This window comes from Physeter macrocephalus, chromosome 20, assembly GCF_002837175.3.
Source record: "Physeter macrocephalus isolate SW-GA chromosome 20, ASM283717v5, whole genome shotgun sequence".
In the NCBI taxonomy this organism is placed as follows: domain Eukaryota; kingdom Metazoa; phylum Chordata; class Mammalia; order Artiodactyla; family Physeteridae; genus Physeter; species Physeter macrocephalus.
The window spans coordinates 68,537,855-68,552,020 of NC_041233.1; the positions used below are offsets into that span (position 1 = coordinate 68,537,855).

Here is a 14,166-nt window from a genome sequence, read left to right on the forward strand (position 1 = left end):
AAAGCATGGAAAGTGACTGTCTACATCCTTTAAACCTTTGTCTTCACTTACATCTTGCCTTCACTCTGAGCGCATCTCTACCTTCCTGGTACCTGAAGCCAGTTCTTGCCTTGGACATACCCTATACTCACCAGCCCTTCTCTTGAGCACATCTTCATTTCCTCTTGAATGAACTAGAACCATCTAGAACATCTAGTTCTAGATAAATTGTCTTCCTAGCAGCATTAACTTCTCATGAACAGTTTCCTAAAGCTCTGATTTTCAACATCTCTCAATACTTAGGATTCTTGTTTTCTTCTCTCTCCACGTCCCCGGCTCATAGCTATTAATTAGTATTAGCAAGATCACACCGTTTTCTTCCTATTTATGACAGAACTTACCTATGATGCATTTTAAATGTCTTAAGTTTGGATTTCTTCCTGAGAATTTCAGTATTGCTCATAATTATGAGTAGAAAAAAATTTTAAACTCTGTACTTTTCCTATAAAAAGTCTTCATGTTGAGTTTAATATTTGTGGTGTGGGGCTTCTTAACAGGCTTTATTTTCCTGTTTTTCTTTATTTTTCAGTTCTTAACTGTATGACCTTGTCCGTTTTTCAGCATCCTGATTGCAAAGGATAACATGAGCTGTTACACCTTCAACTATTTGTAAATTAGTTTTCCTAATCATTCGGCTAGCTGATTTGTGGGAATTGTGGGTAAATTTTTACTCTAGGAGAGCAGAAAACTTGTTCAAGCAGACAGTCCAAAGACTGGCTGCTCTGGCTCCTCTGTATTTGCTGCTGTGCCCAGTGAGCTTGGAGAAGTCAATTGGTTTCCCTGCTACTCAGGTTCACTTCCCACAAATCCTGATCAGTAGCCTTTGTTTGTAAATCCCTCTGAGATGCTCTGATAGAAGGAGCTTATAGCTTTGCACAGTCTATCATTTCGAATACTTCCTCCTGACCTTCTTTTCCCTTTCCTTGCAACTCCACCCACAAAATCCCTGTTGTTTTTTTTTAAAGTGAAAAGAACAACTAAGAATAGCAAATATATATATATATATATATATATATATATATATATACGAATACTTCCTCCTGACCTTCTTTTCCCTTTCCTTGCAACTCCACCCACAAAATCCCTGTTGTTTTTTTTTAAAGTGAAAAGAACAACTAAGAATAGCAAATATATATATATATATATATATATATATATATATATATAAAATACCACATGCATCCCAACAAACAGTCCTTCACTTATTCTTATACTTAAAATTCCAAACACACAAAAAAATTCCACAAAAACCACAACTGAATAAAATAGTCTTCTTCCCAAACATCAGATTAAAAAACCTGTTTGCTCTGTGCTAAGCAAAAGTGGTTGTTTAATGATTCTGAACCCACGGCCACTTTGAGAAAAGTAAGTCAATTTGGAAAGTAACTCAACTCTACGATTTTGCATTGAGTTGTAAACACTAAAAGCAACTCTCTAGATTGTTCTCCTTTTCCTGGAATAGCAGTTCAGAGATGAAAAGTGCTGAGAGCAATGGCAGTTTGTATTTTTGCTTACCTCTTTTTTGTGGCTTGCAGGGCACTGGGTTTCTTTGTTCCCAACTTAATGAACAGAGACAAATCTACAGGAACTTCACTGGCTTAAAATATCTATTATGTTAACTAAAGAAACTCACCTGTGATCTTGAGGTCCTAGTTAAAAATGCTTTTAAAGAGTAAACATTAATAGATGTTCCAATGACATTTTCTGCAGTGATTTTTTTCTAAAGCCATTAAAGGTAGCAGTTTAGTAAGATGCTCTTTTTAAAGAATTCCTTGTGTTTAAATGATTCAATGATCAGTCCTGAAATAACGTGTGGGGTTTTTTTCCCTTAAAATAGGCATACCTCAATAAAACTGAGTCACCCAGAAAAACTGCAGAACTTTCAGCATAGGAAGGACCTAGATATGTCTAGTAAACAACACCCCTACTCTACGTAAAACAGATCATCAACAAGGACCTACTGTAGAGCACAGGGAACTCTACTCAATATTCTGTAATAACCTATATAGGAAAAGAATCTGAAAAAGAATGGTTTGCATATATATGCATAACCGAATCACTTTGCTGTACACCTGAAACTAACACAGCGTTGTAAATCAACTCTACTCCAATATAAAATAAAAATTAAATTTAAAAAAATAAATAAAGGAAATGGACAAAAACAAAAACACCACTATACTCAAGCAAGGGTCTAACTAGATCAATACAGACCACCAAGACTGACAAGACATAATCTGAGCTGTAAAGACCTGACCCACCAGTTAATTGCCAGTCCTATCAGCAAATGTTTCCTTTGTAGCTAACCCAAATCCCTCTTTCTGTTTTGACTCATGACGAATCTCAATGGAATCTGCAAACTAATGACTGAGCCACTATTTTCTGTATTAAAATCCTTCTGATGATACATATGAGAAACAGTGCCCTGCCCCTCAGCTTTCTATGTGCTAATTCCATTTCCTCTTATAAACAACTTTCATTTCATTTCAAATCCTTTCATTCTTTCCGCTGTTCAAATGGGGGTCCCATTACATCCCAGTTCCAGGGATTTTTCCGGGGTGGAGACTGGAATGGAATACAGCACTGTGCAGTGTTCAGTGTGGCACCAGGCCTGGTGGCATCAACATGCCATCCTTCCTGTGACTGTGTTGCTAATGTTTTTAAACATCTCCGAGTCACAAAATTCCGAGGATCTGAAAAAGTACCGTACCAAGTGACAAAGGTAACATGAAAATTCTAAGTCCTTAGAGTAGTGCAAAAAGCCTTCTTGCAAGCACGGGACAATATAAATTTTACTCAAGACAGGCAACCCATAGAACTCCCTCTTCAAGCGGCAGATGTTTACAAGTCTCTTCAGACCTTCTGAGTGTTAATATATCTATGCAGCTAAATAATTTTTTTCACATTAGAGCTGCTCAGAAGATGCCTGGGGAGCTTAACTTTCTGGAGGATTTCTGTGATTAGTTTTTGAGTTGTGATTCGTATGTTTACCTGTTCCTGAAAGATTGAGGGTACTGTGTCCTGAGTGAGTGTGCTGTATGGGATACAACCAGCTGAAAACACTGGGCCTGTCCCCAAGGCACCCACTCTCTGGCTGGGGAGATCAGACATCCGCAAGTAAAAAGTGACAAAGAATGAGGCAGGTGTGGCTGCATGCCAGACACATGGCCAAAAGTAAGGGCTCTAGACCAGCTCTATCTAATAGAAATACAATGCAAGCTGTATATTTAATTTTACATGTTCTAGTAGCTACGTTTTTTTAAAGTCAAAAACGGGTGAAGCTAGTATTATCATTTCAACATAGAATTGATGTAAAACTGTAGGAAGGAGATGCTTTTTTTTATACTAAACCTTTGAAATCTGACGTACATCTTACACTTACAGCCATCTCAATTGAGACCACATTTCAAGCGTTCAACAGACACATACGACTGATGGCTACTGTCCTGACACTTCAGCTCTAGAGTTCAGAGGAGGGAGTGGATGGATGGGGTGGCATAATCTAGAGGCTTGGTGATGTAGTAGATCTTGGATAAGGCGATAAACCTGTGTGAAAGGCCATTCCATGAGAAGTTGCAGGGGGAAGAAAACCACATGAACAAAAGCATAGGGATATAGGTAGTTGAGATGAATTTTTAGACAATGAATAGCCAGTTACAGATGGTTCACGTTGATGGAGTAATTAGAAGATGAAACTGGACAAGTAGTTCGGGAACAGATCAGAAGGTTAATGCAAAAGTGTTGAACTCTAACCTTCCCGGAAGCCTGGAGATTGACGAGCAACGGTGTCGTGAGAAAAGCAGTGTTTTAGAAAGATTAACCTGGCATCAGAGGCATGACAGGTGGATATCACATCTTAATCTTCCAAATAATTCTGAGTTAAGTGAATTCAATAATCATATTTTATAAATCAAAAGACTAATATTTGTATAATCTCATATAATGAATATGAGTTCATTATTAAACTGGCCTTCTGGTTCTCATATATCAACCCCAGGAGCCGACCCAGAGAAATGCAGCCCAGAGAAGCTGACCCAGGTTTCTGAGTACAAAATGCTGACAGACTGGCTAACGACGGAAGGTTCTGCCGCCTTGGAGGTAAGGCATATGAGCTCAGGTGATTTGTTCAAGACAACAGGTAAGCAGTCTTGATCAAGTCTAGGTGCCTGACTCCTAAGTCCATCTCTTACTCCTGTCACCAAACTGCTTGTCTGTTCCCCACAAGGCTGGAAGCTCCAGCACACTGCCTGGCACAAGGTATGAACTCTAAATTTTCGTTGACTGAATTCCGCTGGAGCCAGAGAACCAAGTTCTCTGGCTTCTGCAACAATCCAAGCACAGAGTGATAACAGGCCTCACTAGAGCAGTGCACTGCAAGAAGATGTGATGTAACCCTCTATTTCCTTTGAAATTCAAATTTTCACTATCAGACATAAATAATAGTTTCTCTAAGAAAGGTGCTAAGCCTCAAATTGCAACGTATATGGGGCATTCTTTGCTAGTGTCACAGGAAACAATGAGGTTATTTCCCAAATATTTCTAAGAAATGGATTTATTTCTAGAAATGGCACCTAGATTGCTGGAATGTGTTTTAGCAACATATATGCAATGAGTATACACTGTATGAAAATGTACATCATTATTCTTTTTTTTTTTTTTTTTTTTTGCTGTACGTGGGCCTCTCACTGTTGTGGCCTCTCCCGTTGTGGCGCACAGGCTCCGGACGCGCAGGCTCAGCGGCCATGGCTCACGGGCCCAGCCGCTCCGCGGCATGTGGGATCCTCCCAGACCGGGGCGCGAACCCGGTTCCCCTGCATCGGCAGGCAGAGACTCTCAACCACTGCGCCACCAGGGAAGCCCCATTATTCTTTAAAAATAGGCATTTCTCTAAAATTGTTAAGTCAGAACTACATGTTCTAGACTCCAGGTTCAGTTATCAATGTGTAAAATACTTGATTTATTTGTCACTTATTGTATTCTATTTTCAATGGGGTTCTCTCTTTTGTAACTGGAAGATTTGTAGCCATTTTTCTTACTGGACTTTACAAGGGAAAAAGTCCCTTTCCCCACCCCCAAGTTTTCTCCCTAGACCCCTCCCCCCAACAGTTAACATAGCTAAGAGAATCAGATTCTGTTTCACTAACTTACAGATGTCTGGCAAGAGATTAAATAGCTGTGTCTCGCTTTGTGCAGGTCACCAACTTGTTAACTCGTCATACTATAAAGGGGTAGCTGGGAGGGGGACCAAACTGTGGGAATCCAAGGGTATGTGCAATGTACAACGTCATATATATACACACGTGGCAGCGCAGACGCTGCAGCTAAAGGTTAAAACCAGTTCTAAGAGGTCATCTCAGGGTTATTCATACAATCAAGGAGGAGAGAAAGAGGTCAGGGTGTTGTAGGTTCACACATGATACTTTGGGGGAAAAGCCTTTTCTTTTTTTTTCTCCTCAACATTTAACTAAAAACATTTTTTTAAACTACAGCTTGCTGCTGACCCAGCGTTTTCTCTTGTTTCCATGTGAGACATTATTATTACAGTATGTTTACAGTATCAGGTGTACAGTACAGTACATGAAAGGGTCTACACTCTACTGCACACGCCTCTCCATGAACAGGGTTTGTCCACAACTGCGAACTTCTCGGTTTCTGCAGGATTGTGAACGTACAACAATAAACCATACACAGTTCAGCAGTCACCATTTTTGTCCTTCAGGGGTTTTTTTGGTTTGTTTTTTTTTAACCATTAAAAACAGTATGGGGCTTCCCTGGTGGCGCAGTGGTAAAAACCCCAAAAAACAAAAGACAAACAAACAAACAAAAATCATGAACTGTGGCATCCCCTTGATGCAAGGACTGGGAAAGCCATTTTTATTTGTATTTTTTTTTCCCCCAAACTCACTGTAAACGACAGTAACTTTGGTTAAAATTAAAAAAGTCTTCTATGTAGGCAGAACTTTGTCTTTTCAAATAGGGCAGGATCCTGCGGGGAGTAAAGTGAGGACAGGGAATAGAAAGATCAGGAGGAAGAAGGGGCGAGAAGGAGGAGGAAAGAGAACTAGGAGAGACTTTTTTTCCAAGGGAGAAGCTGGACAGCACAGGGTAAACTGGATCTGAGGTGGTTTTGCGTAAATAAAGGGCAACAGTCGGCTGTCATGACTGGCCAATCAAAAACAGTACATCGCAAATGACTTGTGAAACCAATGAGTTCATCAACGGTGATACCGAGATGTCCAACAACCGTGACTCATACAGCGTGAACTCCGAGTGGTTCTCGTCCACCTTGGCCAGGGCCAGCAGCGCACGGGCAGCCCGTCGCATCATGTCCACACTAGCCGGCTCAAAGGGCGGGTTCTGCACGTGGAGCAGGCTGGCCTGGCTCTGCTGGAACCGTGTGGCAGCAAGGCTATCCTCCAGGAAGCCCAGGAGGTTGCCGATGCCGCCTTTCTGCACTGCAGTGGCAAGGGCTGCCAGGCTGTCGCCCTGTGCCAGGTTGGCTAGCAGTACTACAGCCATCTCCCGGCACACCGGGTTCTTTCGGTCCCTGAGGAAGCGGCAACAGTCAGTTTCTAAGTTCTCCACGCGCACGCGCACACGCACACAGGGAGGGAGGCGTCCCACGGCTGTCATGACTGGCCAATTCAAAAACAGTACACCGCAAATGACTTGTGTAAGCAGTGAGTTCATCAACGGTGATACCGAGACGTCCAACAGCCGTGACTCATACAGCGTGATCTCCGAGTGGTTCTCGTCCACCTTGGCCAGGGCCAGCAGCGCACGGGCAGCCCGTCGCATCATGTCCACACTAGCCGGCTCAAAGGGCGGGTTCTGCACGTGGAGCAGGCTGGCCTGGCTCTGCTGGAACCGTGTGGCAGCAAGGCTATCCTCCAGGAAGCCCAGGAGGTTGCCGATGCCGCCTTCCTGCACTGCAGTGGCAAGGGCTGCCAGGCTGTCGCCCTGTGCCAGGTTGGCTAGCAGTACTACAGCCATCTCCCGGCACACCGGGTTCTTTCGGTCCCTGAGGAAGGCGCACCATGGTGCTGTACAACTTCTCCAGGCGGCTTAAGGGGGTGCGGCCAGGATCAGGTCCACATTGTTGTCCTGGATGCTGAGTTTGCTGAGGGTTTCCAAGACCAGTCTCTGGGGGGAGAGGACGGCGTTGGGGCCCAGGGTGGAGAAGGGGTCCTGGGCTTCAGCTGAAGGGCAGACTGCCCAGTGTAGGAGTCCATCCAGGACAGGCAGGCAAATGCTCTCGGGGTATGGGGAGAGGTCCAACTGCCCCGAAATGTTGGCGAGCGTGACCCAGGTGTTTTCCCGAAGCATCTCCAAGCAGTCCCACCAGCACGCCACTTTGTTGCAGCCCACCCCTTGGTCCTGCCCCTCCTCCTTCTCGTAAGTTAGTGGTGCCTGCTTCCGTTCTGGGTGCCTGTGGTGCAGAAGGACCAGCTTGCCCAGGATCAGCAGCAGCCCCGGGTGTTTGGACACCTCAAAGTCATTGCCTGGCACAAATGACAGACTTCGGATGGTATCGGAGACACAGACGCAGCGTTTGGCAAGGGAATCCTGCCAGTCCAGAAGGCTACACGGTGGGGCCTCATCTTTCCTGTGGGGTTCATCCTCTAGGATCTTGAGGTTCCGATGGCTCTGTGCTGGGCTGATGCCAAATGGAAACTTGCTGCTTTCCTTGGTGGCCTCTACACTCTTAGCTCCCTCCTCGGTCAATGTGCTAGACCAGGTGGACAACATGTCATCCATAGTGGCTGTGATCCCTTTTTCTGGAGGGCCATCGGTCGGGGGGCCCTCCTGCTCTGTTGTCCCTGGTGTACCCTCTACTGCTGTGACATACTTCCGAGTGACTGGTGGGCAGGGTACATGAGGCCGGGAAGGCAGCAGCTCTGTTTTGCTCTCAAAGTGGGTCTGGATATGCTCAGTGGTGTCCCCCGCCACCAATCCGCCAGTGCAGCAAGCCACTGTCAAACTCCTGCACGCGCCCAAGCTTATCTGAGCAGTCCACCGCAAACGGGTCACTCTCTTGCACGATCTTTACTGGAGGCCTGTCGAACTTACTAATCAGTTTCTCCTCACTATTCTCGGAGGCGGCTTTGTCCTTGCTCACAAAGGCCATCTCCTCATCATTTTCGATTACTTCCTCCTCTTCTTCCTCCTCTCGTTTAGGACCTAGAAGGTCTTCCTCCTCCTCCTCCTCCCCCTCCACAGGAGCTGGACTAGACGCTCTGCTGAATCTCCCAGGGTCCAGTAGTGTTCTCTGTCCTGGGTCACCCACCTCATACTCCTTTAAAATGCCAAGATCTCAATCAGGCGACGTCGGAAATATTCCACAAGGAGCTCTAGCAACCCTGGGAGCTGACTGAGGTTGAAAGTCATGATGCTGTTGTTATCATACAGCAGGATGTCAATGGTGTCTAATGCCCACGTGCTCTCTGCCAGCGGCCCAGACTTGAGGGACATCATTACCCGCCATGCCTCCAGGGTTCCGATGTCTTTCGTCGTGAGCCGCCTCCTCTGCTTCAACACAGGCTGTGTGGCTTCAACAGAGCCAGGTGGGAAGGTGATGTCCCGCCGAATCATAGGGGGCTGCACAGGGGCAGGTGCTATGTGTGAGGCAGGTACTGGGGGACCTGGCTTCTGCATCTTCATCCCAGAGTGCAGGAATGGAGACTTGCTAGGAGAGGTGCGGTTCTCCTTTGGCCGGGGCAGGGGGGCAGGGCTGGATACCTGAGGAATGTGATTCTGCATGCTTGGTGGGGGCTGGTGGTTGGATGGAGGGGGCCTTGTCATGGGGGGCACGGGGACAGAAGGGCCAGATGGGGGCTGGCGTGTGCCACGGGAAGGCCACGGGCCTTCATGGTTGGCTCTCTGATCCGTGTGCAGCATTTCATCTGTTTGGTTCACGCCCCGATAGGCAGCGCCTTGCGGAGCAGAGCCCGTGCTCTGCCTGTTGGCGTAATTGTGAACGAGTGCTTTTTAAAGTTCATTTCTCAAAGGTCAGAAATAATTTATTGTGTGTCAGTCCATTTTGGAGGGATGAGAAAGGTGCTTTGTTCTTCTTTTAAACGTGACCGCATAGACACATACACACAGAATTACAAAAGCTTCTTAGACAAAAATATATGGTCTAGGTCCACAAACTCTTACCTGAGAGCCTGTGGGGGCAGATATGTTCTGGAATTCAGGATTTGGGGGATTCTAGGAAGACAATACGGCGCATAGATTACGTATTACAGATCTTAAGCAGGGTCCCAGGTCAGCATTCCATAATCAAACATTAATGTGTCTGCAGCGAAATGTATGATTGTCCATACTGAGTAGATAAATAATGACTATAAAAAGCCTCACGCCAGTTCAGGTCAGATCCTACTGCCAAATGAGTTCATTCGGGTCGCATTTACTCTCAAGTGAGTTATGGAAAAAACTCAATCTTCGGAGCTTTCTAGATTTGGGAATTGAGAGTGAGAAACTGTGGACCTGTATTATGAAATATTCCTTCGTAGAATGTCCTCTACTCTTTAGGGAAGGCAATGAAACATATTTAAACCTACCAAATATGTTAAATCAATTAATTTCCCAATAATATTATTCAATAAATACTTGTCCAATGAGGAATAAACACAGTTATTGAAACAGCGACAATTACAGGGAGATTTGATATAATAGGCTACACCCTGTTAGCAGACGTTAAGAATGGCCGAAGGCTTGTGGACTTCCCTGGTGGTCCAGCGGTTAAGACTCCACACTCCCAATGCTGGGGGCTTGGGTTTGATGCCCAGTCAGGGAACTAGATCCCACATGCATGGCACAACTAAGACCCAGCACAGCCAAATAAATAAATAAATGCATATTTAAGAAAAATAAAAGAACGGCCAAAGGCTCGCTAGTGATTGGTGGGCAACTTGTTTGCAAACAATCAACAAGAGCCAATATGTTACACAGCCAACCCACTGCTTGTTAGTGGCAACATATCAGCTATGAAAATACCCTTGATTAATTCAAGGCTGATTTCAAAGACTCTCAGGATTGGAATCACTTTAAAATCACTGTAGTCCAACCACCTCTTAGAGCAAAGAATCTTATCCTTAGGTCAACAACCCCTTAAAGTTACAAAAGAAAAAAAGAAAAGGGAAAAAAGGTTATGATCTTCACCCCAGAAAGATGCACATACATGATAAGTGTCACAATCATTTCCAAGGGATCTACTAACCCTGAGTTCAGAATTCCTGCCTAGATGCTTTGCCATATTTGAAAAGAAAGCTAATGTTGTATAATTTCACAGCAATCTTAGTACCCTGGAGAGCTTCTCTATTTTAAGTTGCTCATAAATTGACTGTGGTCATATGTTTCAATGGCTTCTGTGACATTTATCTCAACTTATGATTTTCTGTGCAATATTTATAAGATAAATATGTTTGAACTCACTGTGACCCTTTGTCTTTACAATAAAGGTTGAAAAGAGGAAACATAATGACATTTTTTGGCTTTTCTTTTTGTATTTTTACATCCCATATCACACATAACTCACATGGGGGAAAGAAAGAAAAAGAAATCCTCTAAGGAAAAAAACATAAAATTTCCTGCTAATAATTTATCAAGCGACAATTTTCAATTTGACATTAACTGGAATAGGAAATGATGGAGTAAATTTTCCAAGTGTGGAGCTGTCACGGGAGAAAAGACTTATATTAGTCTCTGGCATCAAATCATGATTTAGATTTGTCAGTATTAGGCACACCATTTCCTTTCTTTGACATTTTTAGGTGTCTGATAGGAGAGGATTCTGCGTGTGCTGCAGTAGAAACTTCCTTCTGTGCACTTATCCGAACGGTTCATCAAGAGCATCCTTCTCAATCTAAGCATCTCAAGGAGACTGACTCACCAACACCAGCACCTTGGCACACCCGAAGAAAGAGTACCTGAACTCCACAATCACATCAAAAAGACTGATTTCTGGGCTTCCCTGGTGGCGCAGTGGTTGAGAGTCTGCCTGCCGATGCAGGGGACACGGGTTCGTGCTCCGGTCCGGGAAGATCCCACATGCCGCGGAGCGGCTGGGCCCGTGAGCCATGGCCGCTGAGCCTGCGCGTCCGGAGCCTGTGCTCCGCGACGGGAGAGGCCATGACAGTGAGAGGCCCGCGTACCAAAAAAAAAAAAAAAGACTGATTTCTCTTTGTGTAAGATATTAAGAGAGCAATGGTTCCTGCTAGGCGTGGACAGAAAAACTGTCCTGCAGCCTCTTTCCAGTTAGTCTGGTGAAATTGAACATAAACTGTCCTAAGGGCAAGCTGGAGCCCAGTTGAAATCTCACCCTGTTACTAGGCATCTTCCAATAGCTTGCTGCACTGTCCTCATGTCCATACAAGGACTATGCAAGGAAAAGACCAGGCAGGTCAACAAAATCACGGCCAAGTCAGATGATGGGCTCCTTGCCCTTCCTGCATGTAGTCTCATCATCAGGCTCAGCCCAGGGACCAGGGAAAGTGATGGAGAGCAATCCTTAGATCAAGTGGCCAAGGGATGTGAACGGTTTCCCTTCCCATTGTTGCCCTTGAGGACCACTTCTTTGCCTCTCCCTGTTGGAGAAAAACTCTCAATCATAATAATTCATGTGTTTGGCTTGTTCCTTTGCTACCATTCAGTGTCAAAGATATACCATGAATATTACAAAAGACAAAATCTGATGGGATCTTGAAAGGTTTATGCTAAGTGAGAATCAGACACAAAAGCCATATGTTACATTATTCCATTTATATGAAATGTCCAGAATAGGCCAATCTATAAAGACAGCATGTGGATAAATGGTCACCAGAGGCCGGGGTAGGGGGTCATGGAGAATGTTTAATGGGTGCACCATTCCCTTTGGGTGATGAAAATGTTCTGGAATTGGAGAGGAATGATGATTGGGGCAATGAGAAAGGGGCTTTTTACATGTACTAAATGCCACTGAATTGTGAGCTTTCAAATGGTTAAAGTGGTGAATTTTACGGTATTTGTTTTTTACCACAATAAAAAGAAATGTGATAGGGTCCTTTTCTACTAGGCTTGCATTTTTATTTCTGTAGACAAAAACATATAAGACAGGGCTTCCCTGGTGGCGCAGTGGTTGAGAGTCAGCCTGCCGATGCAGGGGACATGGGTTCGTGCCCCGGTCCGGGAAGATCCCACATGCCGCGGAGCGGCTAGGCCCATCCGGCTCTGTGCGTCTGGAGCCTGTGCTCCGCAACGGGAGAGGCCACAACAGTGAGAGGCCCGCATACCGCAAAAAACAAAAACAAAAACATATAAGACAAAACTTGGAGAAAATATTTCAACAAAAGACAGAAGGGGAGAAAATTTATTCTAGCTTTGAAAATCGTTCAATTTGTTTTTATCAAAGTTGAAAGCAAGCAAGGGAGAATCTCAGTCTTCATGAGCCAATGCAATTCTCTCATCTTACAGCTAAGAAGTGAAGGCTTTCGTGGTAACCTGGTCTTGAGAGCAGACATCCAGATTTGAATCTGGTTCTGCCAGATTCTGGCCTACCACTAGTCTACATTACTGCCTGTGTGACTTGAATGCATTTACTCAGTCTCTCTGAATCTCGGTTTCCACATCAATAAAATGGGCCTGGAAGTCTGCAAAAGGTCACCAGACCACTTGTTGGTAACAGCAAAGCTAAATTTATCAGAACTTGGTGCAGTAAGGGAGAATGCCGTCTTGACAAAGTCTTAATTTCTCAGAAGAGAAAGTCAAAATGGATATTTATAGGGTTTTAGGATCTGGTCGCAAGTGACTTACAGCAGGTCTTTCAAGGTGGAGCTGACTGAGATTGGGCAGATTTCGTAGCATCATAGGATCAGTGGAAACAGCAGGGCGAGGGGCTTGAAGCAAGTCTTGACTAACTAACTGCTGTTTGAATAGCTGGCTGTTCACCTGTTGCTTTGGCCTTTTTTTTTTTTTTTTTTTTTTTTTTTTTTGCGGTACGCGGGCCTCTCACTGTTGTGGCCTCTCCCATTGCGGAACTCAGGCTCTGGACGCGCAGGCCCAGCGGCCATGGCTCACGGGCCTAGCCGCTCCGCGGCATGTGGGATCCTCCCGGACCGGGGCACGAACCCACGTTCCCTGCATCGGCAGGCGGACTCTCAACCACTGCGCCACCAGGGAAGCCCCTACCTGTTGCTTTGGATAAACTGATCTGCAGGAATTTCCTGAGGCAAACTGTGCAGTTATTATTGGTTTACAATCTTATCGTTCCTGAGGGAAGGGATCCTGGAACAAACAAGCAAGTCATGTTGACATGGGTAGTCTCAGTTCCAGGCCCTAAGAGTTCTGTCACGTGTGATGTAGGGGGTCTCAGAGGTGCTATGGTTATATGTCAAGCACATAACCATTGCCTACACCCAACAAATCCTTTATTTTCTCCCAAAATCTCACCACCATTCCCAATAAACACTTGCTCCTAGATGGTGAATCTCAGCCAGAACTAGAACCAAGTCTTCTGCCTTGCTTTCTAGAACCCTTTCCATGATTGGGTTGGGTTCCACTTCTCCTGGCATAGGCAAATGAATTCAGCCACAGTAAGAAGCCCCAAGTATTTTTGCCACCCTGAATGAAGAAGCAGCAGAGCAGAATGGTTGTGATGCCAGCAGACCTGGGTCTTAGGTTTTCTGTCACTGGATCTGACCCTAGGCCAATTATTTGCCTCTTCAAGCCTCACTTCCTCGTCTATAAAACAAGGATGGCCGTGCTTAGCCCTCAGTACATACTCACCTAATCTTTGAAATTAATCCATGCTCCCAAATTCTAATTTCAATTCCTTTTCTCAGGTTTGACAAAGATGAATTTTTGTTTTGCACTTGTTCCTTACCTTCGGAGAGGACCTGGGTGTGGCTCTCGGGATGCTGAGAAAGCAGCCTTTCCAATGGCATCCGGAGCTTTCCTGCTCAGAGGAAGGACATAAAATCCCCTGGGACATGAGGGACCCACAGAGTTTAAACCAAAAAGGTTCACATTATTTAAATAGGCAGCCCCAAAGTCTGATAATCTGAACCTCATCAAGCCTAAATTCTCTGTCTGACTACTTGCTTCTTCTCCTATCCTGTGACTTCCAACATCCTTCATGGGCAGAGACGTTGA

The 14,166-nt window shown here is 44.8% G+C and overlaps 1 protein-coding gene across 1 annotated transcript; it reads right to left on the reverse strand.

Annotated features, from left to right (window-relative positions):
• Window positions 1-6,192: 6,192 nt before the first annotated feature.
• LOC102985924 (AT-rich interactive domain-containing protein 1A-like) lies at window positions 6,193-8,991 on the reverse strand. The gene is given in 5 exon segments (XM_024121466.2): window positions 6,193-6,595; window positions 7,071-7,104; window positions 7,107-7,980; window positions 7,982-8,346; window positions 8,349-8,991. Coding segments are annotated over 5 exon segments (2,262 nt in total). The 5' UTR covers window positions 8,935-8,991.
• Between the last annotated feature and the right edge of the window lie 5,175 nt (window positions 8,992-14,166).